The sequence below is a fragment of the Canis lupus genome, chromosome 18 (assembly GCF_011100685.1).
Source record: "Canis lupus familiaris isolate Mischka breed German Shepherd chromosome 18, alternate assembly UU_Cfam_GSD_1.0, whole genome shotgun sequence".
NCBI lineage: Eukaryota > Metazoa > Chordata > Mammalia > Carnivora > Canidae > Canis > Canis lupus.
In genome coordinates, this window is record NC_049239.1 from 26,113,311 (window position 1) to 26,138,337 (window position 25,027).

The window sequence follows — 25,027 nt, forward strand, 5'->3', positions numbered from 1 at the left end:
TCCCCTGCCCGCGTAGATGCCCTTGTGCTTACCTGCGCTTGTGTGCCTGTGCAGCGGGGCTTTGCACCCCTGATGGTGGGCACGCCCTCCGCGGACCTGGGAAGGCCGGACGGTGCGCTTGCCCTCCGCCAGCTCCCCTGCAGGCCCTAGCCCCCGACACCTGGGGCCCTGAGGGTTCATGACCTCCTGCCGAGGATGCAGGCCAGGCTCTAACACTCACGTCCGTCGCTTTGGCTACACAGAGGTGTCAGTCTCCCGTCCAGGGAGGACACCATGGCTCTAGGCAGCTACCACCAGCCTGGGACCCCAGACAGGGGTTAGCGCCCCTGTTCTGACGACAGTCACTTCAGTTTCAGAAGTCTGTAGTGCCCACCTCATCTGCTCCCTGCGTGCCTTCCCACCTTTTGCCCTCCCAGGCTCAGGCTCCGGCAAGGACGAGGGCAGGCCCTGGCCTTCCCTTGTGGGTGCTCAGCAGCATCGGGAACAGAACCAGGAAGCCGGGGCTCGCAAGGGCTGGGGGGCAGGGCTGGGCCCCAGAGGAAGGCTCACCTGTGGTGCTTCAGCAGGTGGGCAGGTGGGGAGAGCTGCCCTGCGGTGCTGGTGACCTACCAGGGCAGAACGTGCCTCCAACCCCCCAGGGGGATCCCCAGGAAGTGCTCCGCCCCGGCCAGCTGCCCTTGGGACCCCGCCCCCTGGTGCACCCCGGGAACGCTAGCTAGAGCCTGTGGGTCCTCGCTTGCCACCTGGGGGTGCCCTGCACTGCTGGGACTAGGCCTCTGCCCCTTCATCTCATTCCGCCCAGCTGGCTGAGGCAGGGGAGTCAGGCCAGGAGGAAGGACACCTGCCCCCACGCGGCGGGTACAGGTGAGGCCTGGGCCTCAGGAGGGGCCACAGCCTGGAGCCCCCCTCCCTTGTCCTCTCCCCCCATGGCGCCCAGGCCTCCAGAGCGCGTGCAGTGGAGCTGGGGCTGCACAAAGACCAGGGTCTCCCGCTTGGGGCAGTCGGGGTGCAGGGTCTTGGACACGCGCCCACGCTGCAGCCTGACCCCCAGGACCCCGGCCCCAGGGGCCAGCTGAGGAGGGGCTTCTGCGCCAGGAGGGTCCCAGCCTCACCCTGCTCGCTCGCCCCATACGGCCCCACAGCGAGGGGCTCCCGATCCGCGTCCCCTTGACGGGCGGCTGTTGGGGACCGTCCGCAGGGAGCCCCGGGGCGGGGCCGAGCCAGGATGCCGCGCCCCCGCCCCTCCCCCCGCGCCCGCCGGCTCTGGTCTCTAACCTGCCGCTCAGGTTCCTCCTCGCGCCCCGCCCCGGCCCGGCCCAGCCGCGCGTCCCTCCCGCTGCCGAGCCTGGGCGCCCAGGCGAGGAGCCGACAGACGGGCGGACGGACGCACCGACAAGGGGCCCACGGGCGGCGCGGGCGTCGGGCGCAGGAGCAGGTGAGCGTCCCGGGGCCCCACCCAGCGCACCCCCACCTGCCGACCTGTAGTCCGGCTTGGCCTCAGTTTCCTGGCTTGGCCGCGAGACTGGGGGCTCTGGCCGGAGTCCATGGGCCCAGCCGTCAGAGGCACTGGGGTGCGACAGGGCCGCCCCGAACCCGTGGCCAGGAGCTGGGTGGGGGCCTGGCATGCCCGGCCTGTCCTGGGGCGGCCCTGGGTGCACCTAAGGCCCCGGCCGCCTCCCGGCCCTGGGGCTCCATGGAGAGAACCCCTTCCTCCAGGACCGGGGTGGGAAGGGGGTTTCCCATGTCCCTCAAGGGCCCCAGCCCCCTTTCCCGGGACAGGCTGGGGCTTCCTTTGTGGCCAACACTTGAGGGGAGCCAGTGGCTCCCCACGGGTGGGGGCAGGAGGGCACTTCCTGGCTGTTTCAGCCCACAGAGAATCCGGGCCAGAAGCATCAGGCTGGGGTCAAGGGGTGTGGGCGTTTCAAGGCGGAGGAGGCTGCGAGCTGGGCTGCTGGGCCTGAGCTGAAGCTCCTCTGGGTCCCTTTTCCCTGGGCCAGGCTGGCCTGGGGGGCCCACGCATGGAGGCGTCCCTGGCGGCAGGGCAGGAGGGCAGGCAGGCCCGCAGGTGCCCCCGGTCCGGGTGGGGCCAGCCCCAGCAGGAGCGGTCCTGGCGCCCCTCATCCCCACCTCTGCACTGCTCCTCCCAGTCCCCCTCCCGCCCCGCCCCGGCCTCTGCGGCCCAGGCCCCCCTCCTGCCTAGGACGGGGCCTCCGTGGCCTGCCCTCCACCTGGCCCAGTCTCCCCAGCGCGCCTGGAGCCCACCCCTGCCCCACCCAGGCTTCCCCGCCTGTCCCTCCTTACCTACCAGGTTTGGGCACCGCCAGGGCCGGGGTGTTCCCCCATTCCAGGGCTCCACCCGGCTGCCTCTGGGCCTTCAGCTGACTCCTCCCCAAGGTCACTTGGCTGTGAGCTGGAATTTGAACTTGGAGCTGGTTCCTCCACCCTCCCTGCCCTGCTGGGGCCTCCTCTGCTGCCCAACCAGGCACCCTGCTCGGCCCTCCCTTTGCACCCGGAAAATGGCCACAGTGAAACCAAAGGGCAGCCTGGGCCCCGGGCTGCTCCCACCCCTGGGCCTGCGGGCTCCCCTGCCCCGGTCAGCTGACGGGAGCCAGGCGCCCGTGGCGGCCCCTCCTCCGGCTGTGCCCCGACCCAGATGCCAGCACCTGGCCTCAGCTCTCCGGCCGGTCCTGCAGAGAGCGGCCCCGAGGACGGGGTGGGGGGTCGTAACCAGTGTGTGTCTACGTGCGCCCCGAGGCCTGGGGTTCGCCCAGGTGCGTGTGCCGGACACATGTGCCCCGTGCCCTTGGCTCGGCCCGCCAGGAGTCCCAGTGAGCAAACACTCGGCTCACTCGCTGAGGTCATGGGCATTCCGGACATTCTCCACGGCTACGTGGTCGGAGGAATCTGACCAAGCCCCTACTCCCACCCACCCCGAGAGAGCCGGGCCCCTCGGTGACACATGGGAGGGGTGACCCGAAGCTCCCAGGCCCCTCACGCCTCCTCAAAACCCTCTCTGTCAAACCAGAAAGTCCTGGGGTGCTCCCTGCCCTCAGAGCCCAGCCCCCCCGGCCTGTGACCACCCACCCTGGCAGGCCCCACGTACGGAGGTCCCCACTGAGGGACAGCCCTGCCAGGGGTCCCAGGGGGCACGTGTTCGTCTGGCTCGGGGGCGCCAGGCTCCGCTCACCCCCCTGAGGTGTGCTCCCTCCAGACTTTGTTCTGGGCTCTGGGTCTCCAAGGCCACACCTGCCCCCTGCTGCCTGCCCCCTGACCCCATCCCGGGTCCAGTCTCGTCCTGGGCTACCTTCCTCTCGTATTGGCTCCCACCTGCCTCAGGACCCTTGAACACGTGTGGCATCTCCCTGGTCCCCTTTCTGAGCCCCCAGGACACTGTCCTTGCAGGCCCACCCCAGGCAGCCTGGGAGAGGGGCTCCTCCACCGGCACAGCCTGGGGTTCCCTGTGGAAGCCCGAGGGCCTGGGGTGAGATGGGGGACGTGGGCTGGGAGGTCCTGCTGTGTCTGCTTCCCGAGGACACCGTGCCCAAGCCCTGGGGCAGTCTGTCCAGGACGGCAGGGCTGCAGCCTCTAGGTCTGGGCTGGGAGGAAGCCGAGACGAGGTCCTGCCCTGGGAGCAGGGAAGCCACCGACCAGGCCCCGGGGAGGCATCAGCTCGGCTGCCCTGTCCACTCAGGTGGGGGCCGGGCTCTAGGCCCTGGACTCAGGCCACGAGGCTCCCCTTCGTCACCGGCCACCACCAAAGACGCCATGAGCCAGCTGGGGTCTGTGAGCTGCTGCCCCGGTGCTGCCAAGTGAGTCCCCACCCCCACGCGCTGGGCAGTCCCCAGGGAGGGGTGCGGTGTGGGCCTCGCCCTCACCAGCCCCTCCCCTGCAGCGGCAGCCTGGGCCGGTCTGACGGTGTGACCAAGATGAGTGCCAAGGACCTGTTCGGTGAGTGAGGCTCAAGGATGGGCGCCGGGGTCTGGCCGCCTCCCCTCCCCCAGGCTGTGCCAGGCCCCGCAGGGACGCAGGCCAGCCCTCGGTGCCCAGAGGGGCCCCAGACCCTCACGGAGAAGCAGCTGCTCGGTCCCCGCCTCCCTCCCTCCCCGTAAGGAGAGAGGACTTTACTAATAATTCAGGGACCATCAATATTGATTCGGCCGCCCCGCTCACTGCAACCGGATAGCCCGAGGGGCAGGGCCCAGGCTGCGCTGAGTCCAGGCACTGCTGGGGGGGCCTGGTCCGCCCCCCCAGACACACGTTTGTGCCTTTGGACTCGGCGCCCCGTCCAGGAGGGGCCCGAGGGGCCGGGAGACGTCAGCTGGCGGCGCTTGCCGTGGGGGGAAGCCCTGGATGGACCCTTCCCGGGCAGCTGGGCAGGGGGCCTCTGCGGGAAGAGCTGCTCAGCGTCTCGCAACCCCTCGGGCACAGACCCCCGCACTGCTCCGAGCTGGGGGTCCTTCCTCGGGGCCTCCTGGCGGTGGAGGGAGGCTTGCCGTCGGCCCACAAAGGGCCCTCGCTCGTATTCCACACCCTCGAGTCCTTTCTGGCGGCGGCACCCCTCCGCTCGCCCTCCCTGTGGCCCAACCGGGGGTCCAGTGCCACCTGGACTCAGGGCTGCGGGTCCTGCCCCCCTGGGGTGACTGACTGGTGACTCCCTGCTCAGAACAGAGGAAGAAGTACTCCAACTCCAACATCATCATGCATGAGACCTCCCAGTACCACGTCCAGGTAAGGCCAGCTCCCAAGGAGCACCCCTCGGGTCCCCGGGCAGAGGGAGAAACTGAGGCATGGGGAGACATGACCCCCACAGCAGGCGGCCAGAGCCAGGGCCTGCCCCACACCTGTCCGACCCTGGGATGCCCACAGTCCGGGGGCCATAGGAGGCAAGGACAAGGCTCGGGTGCTGTCCGGCAGCACTTGATGGGAACCTTGTGGGCGGGAAGCTGTCATCCTGGCCCCAAACAAGGATCTGGCTTTGGAGGGAAAAGGTGGGACCCAGACACGCCTCCTGCAGGTAAACCTCGGGTGGCCAGTGTGGATGGACTCGGGGAGCGGCTGTACCGCCCAGCCGCCCTTGGCCAGCGGCCAGCTCAGGGGCTCTTCATCCTGGGTCAGCCTCCACTCACACTCAGATCTCAGGAAGCATGTTTTTAAATGACCTTCCTGGTTCTTGACCACTGTCCCAGCCTACAGGACAACAGGGCTAGGAAGGGCCGAGGACGAAGGCAGGGGGGCCCTGGACCAGGAAGGGGGAGCTTTGGGTCAGGAATGGGAGGCCATGGGTCAGGAAGGGGGAGCCCTGGGTCAGGAAGGAGGAGCCCTGGGTCAGGAAGGGGAGGCCCTGGGTCAGGAAGGGGGAGCCCTGGGTCAGGAAGGAGGAGCCCTGGGTCAGGAAGGGGGGGACTGGACCAGGAAGGGGGGGCCTGGACCAGGAAGGACCAGGATCAGGAAGATGAGGACTTCCTCCCCATGGAACCGGCCACACCCGCAGAGGCAGACAAGTCAGTGCTTTGTGCGCCTCAGGTTCCTGGTCTCCACAACAGGTCCACGGAGACACTGGAGGTCCCTGGGCTCCTGAATCAGGCTGTGCTGGGTGGGTGCCCTGGTGCCAGGCTGCTGCCTCAGGGTCTGGGGCGGGGCACCAGTGGGGACGAGTCGGCTGGGTCCCCTTGCTTCCCAGGCAGTTCCGCCCCCCGTCTCGGGGCTGGGGGACCTTCGCCCTTCCAGACGTTGGTCCAGGCGAGTCTGTGGGAAGACCCTGGCCCGGGGCCCTCGTTGCTGATCCACGGGCGTGCCTGCCCCTCCGGATGCGGGAGGCGCCCCGGCAGTGGAGGGCTGCTGAGAGTTGGGGCTGGTTCCTTTGCTAAGTGAGCATCCAGCAGAGGGGAGGGTGTGCAGCTCTGCTCCAGGCTGGTGTCGCTGCCGCCGCGGTCAGGACGCCACGGGGACATGGGTTCCTAGCGACACGGGGCGTCCCCGCCGCGCCGTCTGCAGCTCTGCTCCGTCCTGTAGCTTGGAGCGGGTGGCTTTGGGGCCTCCCCCTCTCCCACCCGCGTAATTGAATCCACATAGTTCACAACACCTCTGTTCTGCTCCGTGACCTTATTCCAAGAAAACACACTTGTGGGACAGGCCCTCCGACAGCGTGGGCTGCAGGGCACATGGCCTTGCAAGGCGCCCGGGCCTGGGGACCCCCGCGGGGCCCTGCTTCCTGGCCCCTGCGGACACTTGCAACTCGCTGAGGCAGGAGGCCGGCTGGCCAGCTGCGTGATCACAGAGACCCCACCCACCCACCCCGGCTTCCTGGCTTGGACGCATAGCTGTGTTCAACCGTGCTGGGGTCCAACCGCATCCACTTTCTGAGCTGCGGTTAGGGTTGTTTTGTTGGAGTTTTGTGCGGGGCCGGGAGTGGTCATTGCGGGACCCACGGCTCTGAAGATCTCTTCCTGTGTCTTCTAGAAATTCTGAGTTGAGGCTTTTACATTTAGGTCTATGATGCACGTGAGATCAGTTTGTGCGGGGGACTCACGTGGGGTTCATGGTCCGCGGTCGCAGCGTGCAGTGACATTGAGAAGACTTTCCTTCTCCCGTCGATTGCCCTGGTGCCTTTGTCAAGAGGTGGGGAGAGGAACGTGGGTGGGTCTGTCCCTGCTCTGTCCTGCGACCTTCCCCTCCCTCTGGCTTTATTACAGGGCTTGAAACCAGGCAGGGTGAGTCCTGCCCCATAAATGGCTTCTTCTCAGATGTTCTCCACCATGCCGAGCTCCTTAGACTTGCATTTACATTTCAACACCCCTCTGGCCCCCTGAAGAGCCTGCTAGGATTTTTTAAAAAACATTTTATTTATTTATTCATGAGAGACAGAGAGAGAGAGAGAGAGGCAGAGGAAGACGCAGGCTCTGTGCAGGGAGCCAGATGAGGGACTGGATCCGGGACCCCAGGATCATGCCCTGAGCCAAAGGCGGACGCTCAACGGCTGAGCACCACCAGGCTCCCATCCTGCTAGGATTTTGACTGGCACTGAGGCAAGCCGAGGGACCCCCACATGAACGGGCGTCTTCCCCACCCGCGGACATGGTGGTTTCCCCAGGGTGGGCAGGCCACGGGCATCTCTTGGGCAGGTGACCGGGACGTTGCTGTCCATGGCGCTGGCCTCCCCCTGGGGCCTTTCCGACACCCCGAGCGGCGGGCTGGAGGGTGACGGGGCATCCTGAGATGCTCACTGGTTTGCCGGGTGCTTTGCCCAAAGGTCCCCTGAATCTCCCACATGGGCGACGAGCTGTCGCAATCGGGCGCATCACCCTCATTTGGAGCCACCGGACCTCAGGGCCGCATGGGCCCGGCCGGCGCCTGGGACGGCGGGGTGGGGGGGTGCAGAGCGGCATGCCCGGGAGGAGGCACCCACGGCGCCCCAGGCTGCGAGCTTTGCCCTGCCCGAGGGTACGGTGCACTCGCAGGAGGCTCCTTCCGTCCTCCGTGACAGTGTTGGTGTGAAAGGCGTTACGTCAGTCGGTGCCTCCTCGCACCTCGGGGATGACCGCCCCGGCCGTCCACTCAGTCTTCTCGCGCGGGGCCCGCCCTGTGCTGGGGAACGCTGCTCGTTCGGGGATCTTCCCCACGTGTCGGTGGGCCAGCTTGCTAGGGCCCTGCCCCCCTGTTTGCACTGCTGTCCTGAGAGGTGCCGGTCTATCATTTTCTTTCCTGTAAAGCCTCGACAGATTTGGGGGGCGAAGTTGCGGCGGCCTCATCACACCCCGGGACAGAGTTCCCTACTCCTTGGTTTTCAGAAAGAATTTGTGAAAGACCCTGTTTATTCCTTCCTTAAATACTTGCGAGGACTCACCTGGGAAGCCGTGTGAGCGTGGGGTTTTCTCTGCGGATGGTTTTTGACTGTGAATTCACTTTTATGCGTGGTGGCCCCTCTATTTGTCTGGTTATTGATGATTTGTGTTTTCTTTTTTTTTTCTTGCTCGATCTTGCAGTGGATTATCAATTTCATTAACTTTTTCAGAACCAACTTCGGGCTTCCGTGACTTTTCTCTATTGTTTATCTGGTTAGTACTTTGCTGGCTTCTGCTCTCACCTTCTTTCCTTCCACTTACTCTGGGTTTTATTTGCCTTTTTCTAGTTTCTTATGGGAAATGTGTAGATCACTGACAGGAAACATTCCTTCTTTCCTAACTGAGAAGTCAGAGTTCGCATTACAAACTCCTTTAGCGAAATCCTGCACGATTGATGTGCACTCCTTTAGTGTTTTGGGTTCGTTTTTGTTTTGTTGGGTTTTTTAAAGATTTTATTTACTTATTTGAGAGAGAGAGCGATGGAGAGAGCACGAGCAGGGAGCGCAGGGGAGGAGAGGGAGAAGCAGGCTCCCCGCTGACCGGGGAGCCCCATGCGGACTCGATCCCAGGACCCGGGATTGTGACCCGAGCTGAGGGCAGACGCCCCCCCGCCCCCCGGGCCCCATGCACACACCTTTGTAGTCATCCAGTTCAGGACATTTTCTGATTTCCCCGCGACCCCTTTGACCCGGTCTTTGTTCAGGTGACCATTTACAGCCACAAACTCTGGCCCTGCCGTGGCTGCTTGCCGTGCCCCCTGTCCTCCCCAGGTCGCGACAACGACGATGTGTGTGTGTTTTTTTTTTTTAAAGATTTATTTATTTATTCATGATAGACATAGAGAGAGAGAAAGAGGCAGAGACACAGGAGGAGGGGGAAACAGGCTCCATGCACCGGGAGCCTGACGTGGGATTCGATCCCGGGTCTCCAGGATCGCGCCCTGGGCCAAAGGCAGGCGCCAAACCGCTGCGCCACCCAGGGATCCCGATGTGTGTGTTTTTGTTTTCATTTGTCTCTGGGTATTTTCTTTCTTTCTTTTTTTTTTTTTTTTTTTCTGAGTATTTTCTCATTTCCCTCCCGACCTCTGACGGTCGGCTGTTGATGTGGAACTGTGGTTGCTCACTTTCCCATTATTTGCGGGGCCGCGAGTTATCTTCCTGTTACGGGTTTCTAATCTAATCCCGCCATGGCCCAGAGCACCCCTGGCGGGCTCTCCACCCTGGGGAGGGACCCCTGGCTTGCCGCAGGCTTGGTGGCAGCGGCGTGGTGGCGTTGCCGTGCGCCCCGTGCCCCGCGGCGCGTCCCTGCGCCGAGGCCGGGCCGACCCCTCCTGCCCCAGTCTGTCCCCGAGCAGTGGGGGTGCCTGAACTGTGGGGGGAGCGCGCGTGTCTAGGCTGCCCCCGGGCACCCACCCCCCGCAGCGAGCCTGCAGGCGTGACCCGCGGGCACTCGTCCCGGCCAGGGCACAGGGGAGAGAACCCGGCGTGACTCCCTCAGCGCCAGGGGAGTCGGCTTCACCCCGCAATCCTGTCGTCGAAGGGGCCGCCGCCGGCCTTCTGTGTTAGACTTAGTTACGCTCAGTCTCCGGGATGCTCTCCGGCCAGATCTTTGCCAACGTTTTCCTGCAGTGCCCACCTTGGACGCGTTCACAGATCTCCTTCGTGTACTTGCCACTTGCCACTTGTGTACCCACAGCCACGCGGAACAAAACAGAGCCGTGAACGAGGAGCCGCCGTTGCATAAGGCGGTCTCTGTGTCAAGGAAACTCGCCTCCACCGTATCTGCTGCGTGTCTGTCTCACTCTTTTTTTCTTTTTACTTCGTACACGGTATTTTTTTTTTTCCAGGCAGAAATGTTTACTTTTCATTAGGTCAGATTTTTTTTGGCCTTTTCTTGCGAGGGTCTGGATTTTCTCCGTCGCCCAAGGTCTCCCGGGGAGGAAGGCTGTTCTGAGGTCAGAAATGGCCCAGCGTCTTCTCCCAGCGCTGCTACAGCTGCGGCTTGTCCGCCTGGAGCATGAGACCAGGTTCATCCCCTTGTCTTAGCCTGTTGACCGACTTCGGCCAAGGTCGGTGGGACACACGGACGAGCCAGGAGGGAGGAGGAGCCTGAGCCAGTCCTGGGGACAGAGGAAGGAGGGAGGTTCCAGAAGGAGGGCTGGGCTGGCCACAGGCCCCGAGGTTCACCCCACGCGAGCAGCACACGTGACGCTCCGGACACTCACTCATCCCGCATCTTCGCCGAGGGCCTGCCGTGCGCCAGGCACCGTCCCGGGCACGAGGGAGGCAGTAGCGAACCCGGCAGCCAGGAGATTAAACAGAGAAGTGTCGTGTCAGATCATGATCCTTGAGACCAAGGCAGGCCAGGGGGTGAGAGGGCTGCTGCAACTGAGCAGGGAGAGCAGGTCCGAGCGGAGCCCCGTGGCAGGAGAGAGCCGGCACGAGTGGGGTCGCACACCGGGTTCTCGCCGCGCAGAGGCCCCATGGCAAGCCGGCGCCGGGTCTCGGGGGGACCAGGGATGCCAGCGCCCCTGGAGTCCAGCACAGGACAGGAGGTGGGGTGACGGATGGTTTGGGACGGGCAGCCAGAGGTTTCACCAGGGCATGCCCATGGCCCCCACAGCACCCGTCAAGGCAGAGCACAGGGCTTCCCCCGGGATGGGGCTGTGTTTCTTCAGACCCCCGCGGTAGGGGCCGTCCCCCCTCCCTGGCTCCCGAGGTTGGCCACGGCCCCTCAGGCCCCCAGGATCCTGGGCGCCAGGAGGGCTCCTCAGAGTGCTCACCTGCCCGCTCCCAGCACCTGGCCACGTTCATCATGGACAAGAGTGAGGCCATCGTGTCCGTGGATGACGCCATCCGGAAACTGGTGCAGCTGAGCTCCAAGGAGAAAGTGTGGACGCAGGAGATGCTGCTGCAGGTCAACGATCAGTCGCTGCGGCTGCTGGACATAGAGTCCCAGGTGTGCCCGAGCAGCAGGGCAGCGAGGGCAGCCGGGGACAGTGACCCCGATGCTGGCTGGGCCTCTGTGCGGGGGCGGGACAGGCAGAGGAGGGCAGAGGGCAGGCAGGGCAGGGAGCACTGCCCGGGCTGAGGAGCCAGCGGAGCCACGTCACAACACACACCGGTCCACCCCGGGCAAGGGCTCGTCTGCTCCGAGGCAGGGCCACATCCAGGGCTGCGTGGCCATGGCTGCAGCCACGCCCGGCCGGGTCTAGGTCTGCGTCTGCCACCGGGCCGCAGCCCTGTGTGCGTCTGTGTCCACTGCACACCCCAGGGCTGGCTGGCAAGTCGTGCCCTCCGCCCAGGTGGCCCCGTGGCTGCGAGCCCGGTCAGTACCCCTGTCTGCCGCGGCCCCGCCCACATCGAGCCCCCTGTCCCCCAGGAGGAGCTGGAGAACTTCCCGCTGCCCACCGTGCGGCACAGCCAGACGGTGCTGAACCAGCTGCGCTACCCCTCGGTGCTGCTGCTCGTGTGCCAGGACTCGGAGCAGAGCAAACCTGACATCCACTTCTTCTACTGCGACGAGGTGGAGGTGAGGAGGGGCCGGGGCCTGGCTGGGGGGCATGGGCCTGGGCCAGCCTGAGCCCCAGTGTCCCCTCCCAGGCGGACCTGGTGCATGAGGACATCGAGAGCGCGCTGGCCGACTGCCGTCAAGGGAAGAAGATGCGGCCACAGACCCTGAAGTAGGCGTGGGGGGTGGGGGGGCAGCTGCGGGCTGGGGGTGGGGGGCGGGGCCAGGCTGAGCCGGCCTCCCCCTGCCCGGTCCAGGGGCCACCAGGAGAAGATCCGGCAGCGGCAGTCGGTCCTGCCCCCCCCCAAGGACCCGGCCCCCATCCCCTTCCAGCGCTACGGCAGTGACTCCCCAACCAGCAAGAACCGGGTGGGCCCGCCGATGCCGCTCAGTGAGCCAGGTTTGCTGGTGGATGGTGGACCCAGGCTGGGGCCACATTCGGAGGTGGCGGGGGGAGGGGGAGGGGGAGGGGCGGCTCCTCACTAGCACTGTCTCTGCCTCTGCCGTCAGGCTTCCGCCGTCGGGAGTCGCAGGATGAGGAGCCCCGAGCCCTGCTGGCCCAGAAGATAGAAAAGGAAACGGTGGGTCTTGGGGCGGGGGGGTGGGTGGCGCCCCCACCTCCGGGCCCCACGGGGGGGCCCCTCCAGCCCCCAGCCAGCACCCAGGGACAAGAGACAGTGGGCCGGGCTGTCTCTGCAGCGCTGGGGGTGCCTGAGGCTGACCCCCGCCTCCCTCTGACCCCCAGCAAATCCTCAACTGTGCCCTGGACGACATCGAGTGGTTCGTGGCTCGGCTGCAGAAGGCGGCAGAGGCTTTCAAGCAGCTGAACCAGCGCAAGAAAGGGAAGAAGAAGGGGAAGAAGGGGCCAGCAGGTGCGGAGGGGGGCGCTCCACGGGACTGGCGGGGATGGGGGGGGAGGGAGGGACCGGCAGGGGGATGGGAGGCGGGGAGGGGGCCGCTGAGCTGCAGGAGGTCCAGTCTGAGGAGGTGGGCTGCTGAGGGCGAGGCCGGTGACGGTGACGGCCGGCCAGCTCATGGCCCCGCATTCCAGAGGGGGTCCTCACGCTGCGGGCACGGCCCCCCTCCGAGGCCCAGTTTGTCGACTGTTTTCAGAAGATCAAGCTGGCTATCAACCTTCTCGTGAGTGCACAAGCCCCTCCCAGTCCCTCTGCGCCGATCCGGGGTCCCTGTCCCCCATCCCAGCACCATCCCCACCCCGTCTGTCCCTCTGCACCAACACTGGGGGGTCCGGGGTCCCTCCTGCCCCCCATCCCAGCACCATCCCCACCCCGTCTGTCCCTCTGCACCAACACTGGGGTTTCTGGCGTCCCTCCTGCCCCCCATCCCCAGATCCCCAGCACCATCCCCACCCCGTGTGCCCCCCCCAGGCCAAGCTGCAGAAGCACATCCAGAACCCCAGCGCTGCAGAACTCGTGCACTTCCTCTTCGGACCTCTGGACCTGGTGCCTGGAGGGCCCCGGGGAGGCTCGCCCCTGGGTGGAGGTTGGGGAGGCCGAGGCCCACCCTGGGCAGGCAGCTGGGGCCTGGAGGCCAGGTGGCGAGTGAGGCCGGCCTGTGGTGTTGCCAGGAGGCGGCTGGGCCTGGGGTCTGGTGGGCAGGGCCTCCTCTGAACCCCACTGTCCCCAGATCATCAGCACCTGTGGGGGCCCAGACATCGCCCGCTCCGTCACCAGCCCCCTGCTTTCCCGCGATGCCGTGGGCTTCCTGCGAGGCCACCTGGTCCCCAAGGAGACGATGCTGTGGGAGTCTCTCGGGGAGACATGGACTCGTCCTCGGTGCGGGAGCAGGACAAGGCAGGGAGGGCCAGGATGGGGGTCCCCTGCCAGGCGGTGCGCATGCTCACCCCAGGGCCCCCCATCTCCAGCTTTGAGTGGCCGCGGGAGCCCCTGGTGCCCCTGTACGTGCCCAAGTTCCACAGCGGCTGGGAGCCACCCCTGGACGTGCTGCAGGACGCTCCCTGGGAAGTGGAGGCCCCGGAGAACGAGGTCAGTGCCCCCACCGCCCCAGCCCTCCTCCCTGCCCCCCCCATGTCCCTGCTCTCACCGCCCCTCTCGAGCCCGCCCTCCCCCGCCAAGCCCCGCGGTCCTTTCTTCCCACAGCTGATCCCAGCAAACCGGCTATCCTTTCGAAGCTCCCCCAAACACAACCTGGTATCTGAGCCCACATGTCCACCTCCGGGAGACATCCCCCCCGCAGTCAGCTCCCCGCAGGCTCACAGGTAAGTTCCCCCAGAAACACGGAGCCTTGGATACAAGTGTGCTGCCACCAGGTGGCAGCCAGCGCCTCGTTCACGGCGCTCAAAAAAGCATTTTTCCAAACAAGAACCGGGTTTTCGTTCTGACTTTATAATATAAAACTGAAGAGAAAATGCCAAAAGCCACTTATAAATCAGGACCCGAATATATCGTCTCCTTCTGTGTCTTCTGCTGTGTGTTGTTCAGTCATGGTTACAAGTTTCCTAAACCTCGCCAATCCCTGTCCCCGCCCCGATCGCCCAGGATTCAGTTTCAGGAGGGGAGGGGGCTGAAATCTGCGTCTTCAACAGGTGCCCCCCTCGCAGCGCCCCCACTGCCAGCCTCATGCCCGGCCTCATGCAGGGACCCGCCTAGGGCCGCGCTTGAAGAAACAGTTTCGTCCCTTGACCTCGAGCCCCCGGCCGGTCCGTCCCGGCCAGTCCTGGCTCTGGCCACTTAGGCCTCAGCCGCCTCCCCTGGGTGGGGTCCCCAAGGCCTGTGGCTGAGCGAGGAGCTGCCCTGATGACCGGGGCCGGACTGGCCGGGAGAGGACAGCCCAGCCTGGGTGCAGCACAGGCCTGCCCTGCGCTGGCTGGGCCCCCACGCCATGCCCCTGAGGCTCATGGGCAGCCCCCACGGGCGCCCGGGTGCCGCCTGTGGCCTCTCCTCCTCCCTTGTGGGGATGGCGGTGACCCCGTCATTTCCCGGGAGCTAGCCTGGCGCTGGGTCCCGGGGGCGGGGCCTGGCCTCCCCTGAGACAGCCCTGGCCGGGCAGGCCTGGCTGTGCCCACAGGCCCCTGGGCCACCCCCGCCCGCATGGCCCCCACCTCTGTGCAGGGGCCCCAGGCGCTCTGGGGCTGTCACAGTTTCCATTCCCGGCTGACGCGCAGCCTCTCCTCGGCGCCCTGAGCGCTGGAGGAGGAGCTCGCACCTGGGAAGCCGCTCCCCACCCGCCCGGGCCTCAGCCTCCTGTTCCACGCAGGGGCTACGCACCCGCGCCAGCCATGGCCAAGTATGTCAGGATCCTCTATGACTTCACGGCCCGCAACGCCAACGAGCTGTCAGTGCTCAAGGACGAGGTCCTGGAGGTGAGCAGGGCCAGGGGCTGGAGGCGGCTGTTCAGGGGCATAGGGCAGGCGGGGCCGGGGTGGGGGGGCAGGGGCCAGGAGCCCGTCGCTGGCTTGCCTGTCCAGACCCTGTCCCGGACCCCCGACCCTGGGCTCCAGTCTGGGGCCACAGCCCCCCCACAGCACCGCGGGGTGCAGGGGCCTCCCCGTCTCGGGGATCTCAGAGGGGGCGCAGGGCCCCTGGGCTGGGCTGAGCTAGGCCTTCTGGGCTGGGCTGGGCTGGGCTCGGCTGCAGGAGGGGCCTTCTCTGAGCGGGGGACCCTCCAGCTCTCAGCCAGGGCTCACAGGCACCCAGGGCTCACAAGGGTTCACAGGCACCCAGGGGCCCCCTTGAGACACCGTCTGTTCGGTGTCAGCCCTGAATCCAGGCCATCCACCCGAGGACAGAAAGTGGGGCGGCCTGGGGGGTGGTCTATGTGCAAAGGCCAGAGGGCCCCGCTCAGGCTGCTGCTGAGGCCAGGTGGGGGAGGTGGGAGGCGCTGGCAGGACAGGGGCTCCTGGGGGGACTTGGGACTGCCCCACGGGGCTGGGGGAGGCGCCGCCTTGGAGGAAATGCCTGTAACCGTCTGTGGCCCCTGTAAAGGGGGCCCCCACCCCCCGCGCGCTGGCGCCCATAGCAGGGTGCCGTGAGCGGGGGTGACGGAGGGGCGGCCCGCAGGTGCTGGAGGATGACCACCAGTGGTGGAAGCTTCGCAATCGCAGCGGCCAGGCGGGCTACGTGCCCTGCAACATCCTGGACGAGACTCGGCTGGAGGACGCCCCCCTGGATCAGGTGAGCGGAGGAGCGAGCGCTCTGCGGAGGGGGGTGGGGCACAGAGGGGGAGGGGCGGGTGCAGAGCCCCGAGCCCAGAATGCTCCCTGGGGGCGGGGTGGGGCAGCGGGCCGGCCCGGGGAGGGGCGCGGAGGGAGGAGGAGCCGAAGCCGACGGCGCCCCCACCCGCTCCCCTCTCCCCACCCCCGCCCCGCAGGCCGGTCTGAAATACTGGGGTCCCTCCAGCCCCACTCACAAGCTGCCCCGGAGCTTCGCGGGGGACAAAGACGGTGAGGGGCGCTGCGGCCGGGGACGTGGGCACCGGGGCTGAGCCCGGGGGGAGGCGGCGGGCGGAGGGTCGGGGCGGCTGGGGCGGGGCTGAGCGCGGGGCGCCGCCCGCAGAGTTGATCCACCACATGGACGAGGTCAACGACGAGCTCATCAGGAGGATCAGCCACATCAGGACGCAGCCGCAGCGGAACTTCCGCGTGGAGCGCAGCCAGCCCGTGGGCCTGCCGCTCACCTACGAGTCCGGGCCCGCAGAGGTCCGCGCCTGGCTGGAGGCCAAGGCCTTCAGCGCCCGGTGAGAGCGGGGGGGGGGGGGGGGGGGGGGGCGGGGGGGGGGGTGTGCACCGGGCAGCGGGCGGGGCGGGAGCGCACCTGGCAGGGGCGGGGCGGACGGGGCAGAGGACGAGCGGACCGGACAGGGGCGGGGCGCACCGGGCAGGGGGCGGGGCGGGGGGAGCGGGCGGGGCGGGAGCGCACCTGGCAGGGGGCGGGGGACACCTGGCAGGGGTTGGGGCGTACGGGGTAGGGGCGGGGCGCACCGGGCAGCGGCGGGGCGTACGGGGCAGGGGCGGAGCGTACCGGGCAGGGGCGGGGCGCGCCGGGCAGGAGGCGGGGCGGGGGGGCAGCGGGCGCGGCGGGAGCGCACCTGGCAGGAGGCGGGGGACACCTGGCAGGGGTTGGGGCGTACGGGGCAGAGGCGGAGCGGAACGGACAGGGGCGGGGCGCACCGGGCAGGGGGCGGGGCGCGCCGGGCAGGGGGTGGGACAGGAGTGGGGGGGCGGAGCGTACCGGGCAGGGGCGGGGCGCGCCGGGCAGCGGGCGGGGCGAGAGCGCACCTGGCAGGGGGCGGGGGACACCTGGCGGGGGCGGGGCGTCCTGGGCAGGGGGAGACCGGACAGGGGCGGGGCTACGGGGCAGGGGCGGAGCGGACCGGACAGGGGCGGGGCTACGGGGTAGGGGGCGTGGCTACTGGCAGGGGCGGGGCAGGAGCGCACTGGGCAGGGGGTGGGGCAGGGGTGGGGGGCGGAGCGTACCGGGCAGGGGGCGGGGCAGGGTGCACCGGGGCCCCACCCTCACTCCCGCCGGCCCCGCCCCCAGGATCGTGGAGAACCTGGGCATCCTGACGGGCCCGCAGCTCTTCTCGCTCAACAAGGACGAGCTGAAGAAGGTGTGCGGAGAGGAGGGCATCCGCGTGTACAGCCAGCTCACCGTGCAGAAGGCGGTCCTGGAGGTGAGCCGGCCGCGCCGCCCCCTACGCCCCCTGCCCCCTCCTCTCTGGCCCCCGGCCCCCTGGACTGAGGCGCCCTCCCCGCAGGAGCAGCAAGGTGGGTCGGAGCTGGAGGAGCTCATGAGCAAGTTTCATTCCAAGAACCAGAGGAGGGTGGAGGACGACAGCTAGACTCGGCCCCGGGTCCAGCACACCTGCGGCGGGGGAGACGCACCTGAGGAGGTGCCCGGTCCCAGTGCACGGAGTATTATTTTTGTATGTGTGTATGTTCTGGACCATGGACACGGTGGCGGTGGCGGGCTGGGGGCGGCCTCTGGCCTCATGGCGCATGGTGGGTCCTGGGGCTCAGCAGGGCCTCAGGCCGTGCTCATCCGCCTGCCCCAGGCCACCTGCGCCAAATTAGCCACTTGGAGATGCAGGCCCTTCATGCACCTGCCCCTGAAACCAGAGCTGTGGCTTGTCCAGCCCGCCCAGCCCCTTCCTGGCTTTCATGACACCTCGCCCTGGGGCCACAGAACTCCCAGGAGGTGGGCAGGACTTATCCTCTAGGCTCCTCATCCACCTGGGGGTTCCTCCCGGCCCTGGTGACCCTGGCCCCAAACCTCACCCCCATGGCTGCTACTTCTACACGCACCTGCACGTCCCCACCTCGGGCCGGGCAGCAGGCTCAGCTCCCCTGGACTCTGAGCTGGGCCTTGTCCCCGATACTGCCCATAGCACCCCCCAGCGCACTACTCCTCAAGGGTGTCCTGTGGGGGCTCCAGGCTCCACCGGGTGGGGTGCATGCTCTACTCCCACCGCCCTCGCAAGGAGCCAGGATGGACTGGACATACCCTCACTCAAGTATGGCCTTAGCCCCCACCCCACCCCCAAGGCAGAGCCCGAGGGAGGCATTCCCCCAACAGGTCTAAGGCCCGGCTGGCCCTATGTACTGTGTGGGTGGTGGGTGAGTGTTGGAGCCCCGGCCTCTGCAGGTGACACCGAGATGACAGCTGACCAAGGTTCAAAGGCCGTGTCATTAAACCAATTAAGTATCCTAGCAGCCACGCGTCTGTCTCCTGGAGCTGGGGATGGGCTGGCTGTGGACATTCCAAGTGAGGCCACGTACCCCCGACTCCAGTGGGGGTGCCCATGTGTACCCCAGTGGATATTCCCAGGGGGTGAGGGGCCGGGGCGCCCTGCGCACTCTGCGTGCTGTGGTTCTCCCAGGTCAGATGTCCAGAAGGCCCAAGGCCTGTAACTCCAGATGGGAGGGGGACCTCAGGGCGCCCCCGGAGGGGTGGAGGCCTTGAGTCTGAGAGGCCAAGCTGAGGCCTAGCCCCACGCTGAGGGAGGTGCCCGGGAGAAGGGTGTTAACCAACTTGGGACGGGGTGGGTGGTCAGCTATGGGGCGGGAGTGGAGGGGTCTCCCAGCACGGTGGGCTGCACTTGCACCCCCAGGTCCCCGAACCACCAGTGCCCGCCCTGCCCCCTCCACCCTTGGTGGAGGCCTCTGGCACCCTCTGCTGGCGGCTCTGCGCTGTGGTGCCCGGAGGCCCTGGGCCAGACCGGGCCTGTTGATCTGTGTCCCCCACCGCCCCCCAGCAGCCCGTGGACCAACCCTGGCTGAGGCTCTGTGGGGGGCTCATTCCTGGGGTCTCCGTGTGACCGGCAGGGGCAACCACGGGGCACTCAGTGCAAGGCTGTGCCTTGGGGGTTGGGGGTGGACAGGGCCGTCTGTCAGCTGGTGGCCCCTGAGCCTGGCCCAGCCCCAGGCCTCAGAGCCCCGACCACGTGGGGGCAGTCCATCCAGCAGGGCTCGGTCAGGGGGAGCTGGGTGTGTCGTGCCCTCTGGCCACCTCCCAGCCTTGACCACCATGGCCTTCTCTCCCCAGGAGAGGAAGGTCCTCCCCAAGCCCCAGGCTGGGAGACCAAGGTTGGCCCTGCCTTCGCCAGGATGGCCTGGGCTTTGGGGTCACTAGCTTCTGGCTGAGTCGCTTACCTCTCGGGAGCCCCAGGACCTACACCTGTTTCCTTGCACGCCTCTCACTCCCTCTGCCCACTGTCCACAGACCACCGCCTGCCCCATCGCTCTCTGTCCCCTCTGCTTCCTGGACAGCTTGTGGGGGGCCTCATCTCCACGACCCCAGGCCCCGGCTCCCTAGCCCCCTGCAGCCCTGCGCCCGAGAGGCTCCAGGCCCACCAGCCTGCGGGGCCTCTGGGCTCCTGGGAGGGCTTCCCCACCACTTCTGGGATGCAAGTGAGTCACACAGCCACAGGGTAGGTGTGAGGAGTCACCTTGCTCTCTGTCCTCAGGGCATCGCGGTCCAAGGCCGCCAGAGTGGGGGATGACTGAGCCCCACCCTCCTGGGCATCCCCGGGGGCCCGGTGCCCAGAAAGCGGGCTTGCGTGAAGAACAAGGCACAGAGGGGCCGGGCCACCTGCCCGGAGCAGGGGAGGACCTGGCCTCGAGTGTAGTTTGGCTTGATTTGTGTCCCTAACCAGTCACCTGCATGCACGGCTCCGTGCGGCCAGCCCAGGGGCAGTGGGGACGCAGAGGGTCTCAGGTTGCGGGGAGCCGGGAGCCTGGGGGTGCTGAGCCGCCCACCCAGCGTCCGAGCCCAGCTGTGCTGCCAGCAAACATCCCCACAAACAGGGCCCGACTGTCCTGGGGACAGGCCCGTCTTTGTGGCCCTGTCCTGGCCCGTGGGGTCCCTCCGCCCTCTCCCACTTGGGCGGCCAGGCCGCAGAGGGGTTGCTCTATGAAGAGGCTTTTCTTTGTCCTTTCTGTTGAGCTTTTGCGAAATGCTTGATTTGCCTCGAGGTCAGGGCAAGGAAGTCGCGTGGGGAGGCGTCCCTCACACCTGTGTCCAGCCGCCAGAAACAGACTAGAGACCAGAGGGTCACCTGGAGCCATTGGTGGTTGGCGGGGGTGACCCCGGTGCAGACAGGGCTCACGGGACAGGCGGCACTGAGAGAGAGGCTCCGTGTCGGGAGAGGCTCCTCCGACCTCACCGCGGACGGGCCCGAATCCCGGGAGCCTGAGACCGTTCCCGCAAGGGGAGAAGGAGCAAGTTTCTGGAACAGAATGTGGGGAGCACCTTTGTGATAAAGTTGAAGAAAAATTTTCTGTGCAAAACTTCAAAATGAGCTGATGAGTGTGGCTTATCGACGTTAGGGATGTAGCAGGCCAGCGGCCCGGGGAGCCGGAGCCCGACGCATGGGCAGCAGCCGGCCGCAGGCCTGGGGGCCGCTGTCCTGTGGGCGCTCCAGGATCCTCTGGGGGCCCTGAGCTCCAGCGAGCTTCCTAACGAGACCCAAGCATGGTGGAGGTTGAACGGTGTCCACCCACCCCCAGATCCATACAAGATGGGGTCACGAGGCTGGGCCTCCATGCGACATGACTGGTGTCCTTGTAGTTGGGGCCCCGGACACACGCGGGACAGTGTCGTGGGAAGGTGGAGGCAGACACGGTGTGATGGGTCACCTGCCAGACAGGAAGCGTCGGAGATGGCCGGCCACCCGCAGCGGCTGGGGCGCCAGGACCTGGGAACCAGCCCAGCCTGCCCCCGGTCTCCCCCTCCCTGTAGCGGCGGCGCCTCCTGACGGCCCCGGGAGTGATCCCAAGTGGTCACTGGCCGTCGTTGCGAGACCGGACTGGTGCCAACCTGGAATGACCCGTCCTGAAGGCCACTCAGGGCCTTCGTGAGCACGGTCCCCAACCCCCGACCATGCATTACTTCCCGGCCAGCTGATGTAGTTTGGGGATGTTGGTAAACTTCGTGGGGTCCAGAGTCCACGGCCCGGAGTCCTGGAGGCATCTGCGGTGCAACACAGATGTTTTACTAAAGCAGGAGGAGCTGCTCCCTGCCGGCCTGGGGTCGTGGGGGCAAGGGACTGTACACCTCGGGGTGGGGGCAGTGGGGATGAGGGCTGCTCGCGAGGGCGTTGACTTGTGAGGAAGACCCAGAATCCCTGAGGGACGGTGCCGCGGCGCCTTCCCAGTACCTGCCAGGGGCCGCAGGTTCCGGGGCCGGTTACCGTCATCCGTGGCTCCCTCCGCCTGTGGCCCCGTCACAGCCACAGTCCCAGGCACACCCGCAGGGCATAAAGACCTGCCTCTGCCCGCAGATCCCCCTCCAGAGCAAGTGTGGCGGCTGGGAGCTCACTCCCCTTCCACGCAGGACGGCCGCTCGGCTGTGATGTCCTACCCTGGGCCTGGGCCACGCTCGGGGCGGTCGCCGCTGTGAAAAGGGCTCAGCACGCAGGCCCCGTGGACCTCCCCGCACACCCGTCCCATGGGCCCTCAGCTCCCTTCCTTGGACCCCAGGGCCCCCCCAACTCCCAGCGGGGCCGCCCTGCCCGGAGCTTTAAATTGTGATGTGATTCCCCGGACTCGCTTCTTCTTATTGGAACTTGACCTACAGGAACGGAGCAATGTTGTTGCTTGAAGCCGCTCTGCCCAGGGGGGTTTCTGGAGCAGCCACGGGGGACCTGAGGGTGGGTCTCCTCGGTTGCTACGGCTGACGTGAGGTGTTGGGGTTCAGGGGCCGATGGCCAAGAAAGAGTTCTTCAGACGTCTTCAGTTTTACTGAAGGCGGGAGACAGGCCCCGTGGGCAGGAGGAGCCGCCCTGGGGCCCGGGGGCCTGGTTAGACGCGTGGGAGTTGGGAGAGGGCCAGGGACAGTGTTCGTCTCTAGGGAACTTGGAGGCGAGCTTCCCGGGACCCTGAAGGGTCACTTACCGTCCAGTAAACCCTGAGAGTCGCGGGCCCCTCAGAGGCACAGCAGTGCCCCGTGTCTGGAGGCTCCAGGCCGACAGCGTATGCTGGGGGGTCGCACAGATGAAGGATTTTCGTAGGTCAGGGAAGACCTGGGGCATGGGGGGGCTCCATGTGTTGAGCATCTGACCCCTGATTTTGGCTCAGGTCATGATCTCAGGGTCGTGAGCTCAAGCCCCGTGTCGAGATCAGAGTCAGAGGGTCCCGGAGCTCAGGCTCAGGTGAGCTGAGGTTGCCTTGTCCTTGGCCCAGTATTCACAGGGACGCCGCTGAGTCCCTGGAGGCAGGTGGCAGGGACCTGTCAACGGGCCGTCAGCTATGAGCAAGTTTACGTGTCTTGTCACTACTTCCTTTGCCTCCGTTCTCCCCGTGGTGGCCGGGGACGGTGGCTACGTGACCCGCCTCAGCAGGTCACCCCCACCCCAAGGCCTCCAGCCTCACCTGCTCACTCCACAAGCCCCTCCTCCCCCGGCTCAGCTCCTGTCCCCACCGCAGTGTCCTCGCTGGCCTGTCACACCGCCCAGGCCTAACCCGATCCTGGCTAAACCCACCCTCCCCGCTCCCACACCTGCCCGGGGGCGCTGGAGGTCGGGGAGCCTCATGTCCCCCCGGCCTCCTCCCCATGGTCCCTCGGCCTCTTGGCCCCTGCAGAAGTGAAGGGGTCATGAGCCTCCCCCTGTGTGCCAGCGGTCTGCCTGCCTGCCCCACCTGTGTGTGCTGCCCAGCAGCCTTGAGGTCCTGCCTAGTGGCCAAGGCCTCCCCTGCAGGCCTTGTCCCCCCAAGGACCAGGCTGGCCGGGCCCTCCTCCTGTCCTGCCACCAGCCACAAAGGCGCTGCCTGCTCTCTGCCCCACCTGCCGGCTCCCTTCACTGCAGCCCCTGGGCCTGTGCACAGACGCCTCCTCATCCCCCTTCACCCTCCACGGCAGCCAGGCCCCGACAGGAGGCCACACCCAAGGCCCTGGGCTTCCTCCTCCCACCCCGGGGTGTCTGGCTGTCCTCCCCCAGGCAGCTCCTCCCCTGCCGACCCAGCGGACCCGACATCCTATCCTCCCACACCCGGTGCCTGTCCAGGCCAACCTCACACCTGCGCCCCGGCCTCTAGATCCCCTGCTGCTCAGCTCTGGGCTCCCCACCCACAGCAGACCCACCAACACCCCACGGCCACCCTCTGGTCACTGTCCCTGCCCTTCCCAGGGGGTCTCCGCACCCCCTCCAGCTTCCACCCGTGCTCCTCAGTGTGACACCACGCAAGGCCCAGAGAGACCCTTTAAAACCTAAGCTCTCTCGCCCCCCGGTCCCCGTGCTGCAAGCCCTGCCGGCTCGGGTGGAGCCCCTGTGGAGGGCTGCACAGTGTGCAGTGGCCTGCGTGGCCTCTCCGGACCCCAGGCCGCCGGGATGCCTGCCCCCAGTCTGCACAGGCCGAGACCTCTGTCCCACACGCTTGCGTGTCCCAACCCCGGGGCAGGATCGGCCCTGTCCTTCTCAGCACCAGGAGGAGCTTGGCTCTTGGGGAAGGAAGGGCCTTGGGGAAGCTCTGCAGGAGGTGCATGACACAGACATGCACAGAGCTCTGTCCTGCAACTGCGTGGGCAGCCCGCCCAGTGCTCCTGGTATTTGGCCGTTTATCTCGTTTCCTGCCACTGTGTCGCTGCCTTCAAACGTGCAGCCTGGGGCTCGCGGGTGGTACTGCAGGCCCGGCCGGGCCACGGGATGTCGTGGTCTGGCAGGCAACAGGCCCGGAAGCCCTCCTATGAATGCCAGGTTCTACGGACCCTGTCCTCCGCTGCCTCCAAGGCCTATGGGGCGGCTGGAGCTCCCTAGGGCAGCCGCTTGCTTACGACCCAGCCTGACCTGTCCCCAGGGCTCACTGCCCCAGGCGCGCGGGTGGAGGTGCCACCAGGTTCCTGCAGCCCATGCAAGGGGTCCTGGGGGGGGGGCGCGGTTCTTGCCTTCTACTGCCTGGGCCTCCTGGGTCAGCTCTCGGGAGTGTCCTGGGAAGGAGCTGAGCGGGGACAGGCTGAGGCACAGGTGCTGGCCCCCGGCCCCCACCCCAGCCCACCTGGATGGGGTCAGAGCTGCCAGCAGGCCTCCAGATCCTGTCCCCAGACCCCAAAGCTCCTCTGCTCATCCTCTCCTGTAACCCTGAGGCTTTGGTTCAACCCTTCACCTCCTCCCCTTGAACTTACATTGCGAACCCTGGCCCTTCAGAGCTACTGTCCGGGCTTGTGTTGGAGCATCCGTGTGGCAACACAGCGACCTACGGGTCCTTCTGGGCTCCCCTCTTGCTGACTCAGTGCCACTGTCTCTGCATCTGCAAAAAAGGGTCCATGAAGTTCCTGCCTCCAGAGAACTGCCTGCTGTGTGTGGATGCGCACACGCATCCTCTGTCCTCACCCCGTAGAATTGAAAACATGCCGAGCCCTTGCTGGCCTTGGTCAAGGGAGGGCGAGTGTCAGCACAAGGTCAGCAGGTCAGGGTCTCTGCAGGCAAACAAGCCAGTCCTTCCCGGGAGCCTCCCATTCCCTGCCCCTGCCTGGCCACACGTGGGGCACACGTGGGGGGAAAAGCAGAGAGGGAGTGAGCAGCGACCGCTCTGTGGGTGCCTGGGCAGCCCATGCACTCCCATCTCCTGGGTCTGGCCCTGCTGTTAAGAAAATGAAAAGGCGGGGCCCCTGGGTGGCTCAGCGGTTGAACGTCTGCCTTGGGCTCAGGGTGTGACCCTGGGGTTCTGGGATCGAGTCCTGTGTCGGGCTGCCTGTGAGGAGCCTGCTTCTCCCTCTGCTTGTGTCTCTGCCTCTGTCTCTCCACGTCTCTCATGAATAAATAAAATCTTAAAAAAAGAAAGAAAAGAAAATGCAAAGGTAAGCCACAGACATAGAGAAAATACCCACAATACATACACGTTGGACAAAAAAACATGGTCCAGAACATATAAAGAACTAGACACCAGTTAAACAGGACATTGCCTGTAAAACCCAGCAGTTCGGCTTCCTGGGGCGGATTTTGCACGCAGTGCTTTTGGGACAACTGCTGAACTCAGTGTTCCTTATTTGGGACAGATTCCTGGAGTCGACGGCAAGGAAGGGATCCATCCTGTGGCCCTGGATCAGTTCAGAAGATGAGACCACAGGGCGCCCATCTCCAGACGGCTCCTTCCGAGGCGATGGGCGTGTTTGTTCCAGTGTAGGATGGAGGCCGAGGCCAGGGCAAGGCCAGGGGTGAGGGCAGGGGTGTGTCCCGGGCCGGCAGCCCCATGAGGACCTGGG

General features: G+C 66.5%; 1 protein-coding gene and 1 long non-coding RNA gene across 6 annotated transcripts; one reads left to right on the forward strand and one right to left on the reverse strand.

Annotated features, from left to right (window-relative positions):
* Positions 1 to 1,311: 1,311 nt before the first annotated feature.
* Positions 1,312 to 18,042, forward strand: EPS8L2 (EPS8 like 2). 2 transcript variants are annotated; one of them, XM_038562964.1, is made up of 21 exons: positions 1,312 to 1,435; positions 3,692 to 3,809; positions 3,893 to 3,948; positions 4,664 to 4,728; positions 10,638 to 10,799; positions 11,223 to 11,372; positions 11,444 to 11,523; positions 11,609 to 11,751; positions 11,862 to 11,932; positions 12,097 to 12,223; positions 12,403 to 12,491; positions 12,740 to 12,814; positions 12,999 to 13,147; positions 13,237 to 13,357; positions 13,472 to 13,590; positions 14,589 to 14,694; positions 15,392 to 15,505; positions 15,702 to 15,774; positions 15,887 to 16,067; positions 16,871 to 17,003; positions 17,088 to 18,042. In XM_038562964.1, the coding sequence occupies exons 2-21, from the start codon at positions 3,766 to 3,768 to the stop codon at positions 17,169 to 17,171; spliced, it is 2,142 nt and encodes a 713-aa protein (XP_038418892.1). In that variant the 5' UTR covers positions 1,312 to 1,435; positions 3,692 to 3,765; the 3' UTR covers positions 17,172 to 18,042. The 2 variants fall into 2 exon arrangements, with proteins under 2 accessions (XP_038418892.1, XP_038418893.1); XM_038562965.1 differs by lacking the exon at positions 1,312 to 1,435 and having other exon boundaries at positions 3,726 to 3,809; positions 4,669 to 4,728.
* On the reverse strand, positions 18,033 to 24,531 carry LOC111090925. Of its 4 annotated transcripts, none has more exons than XR_005373290.1 (4): positions 24,156 to 24,531; positions 23,948 to 24,072; positions 20,988 to 22,057; positions 18,033 to 20,800 (listed from the first exon to the last, which is right to left on the reverse strand). It is a non-coding gene; the product is annotated as an uncharacterized LOC111090925 (long non-coding RNA). The 4 variants fall into 4 exon arrangements; XR_005373288.1 differs by having other exon boundaries at positions 20,988 to 21,611; positions 21,724 to 22,057; positions 23,948 to 24,531; XR_005373289.1 differs by having other exon boundaries at positions 18,033 to 20,057; positions 20,467 to 20,800; positions 23,948 to 24,531.
* Between the last annotated feature and the right edge of the window lie 496 nt (positions 24,532 to 25,027).

Coding starts and splice junctions, on each gene's coding strand:
- EPS8L2 (XM_038562964.1), top strand. CDS start 3,766: ATGAGCCAGCTGGGGTCTGTGAGCTGCTGCCCCGGTGCTGCCAA. Junction 3,949..4,663: donor GAGTGCCAAGGACCTGTTCG/GTGAGTGAGGCT, acceptor CTCCCTGCTCAG/AACAGAGGAAGAAGTACTCC. Junction 11,752..11,861: donor GATGCCGCTCAGTGAGCCAG/GTTTGCTGGTGG, acceptor CTCTGCCGTCAG/GCTTCCGCCGTCGGGAGTCG.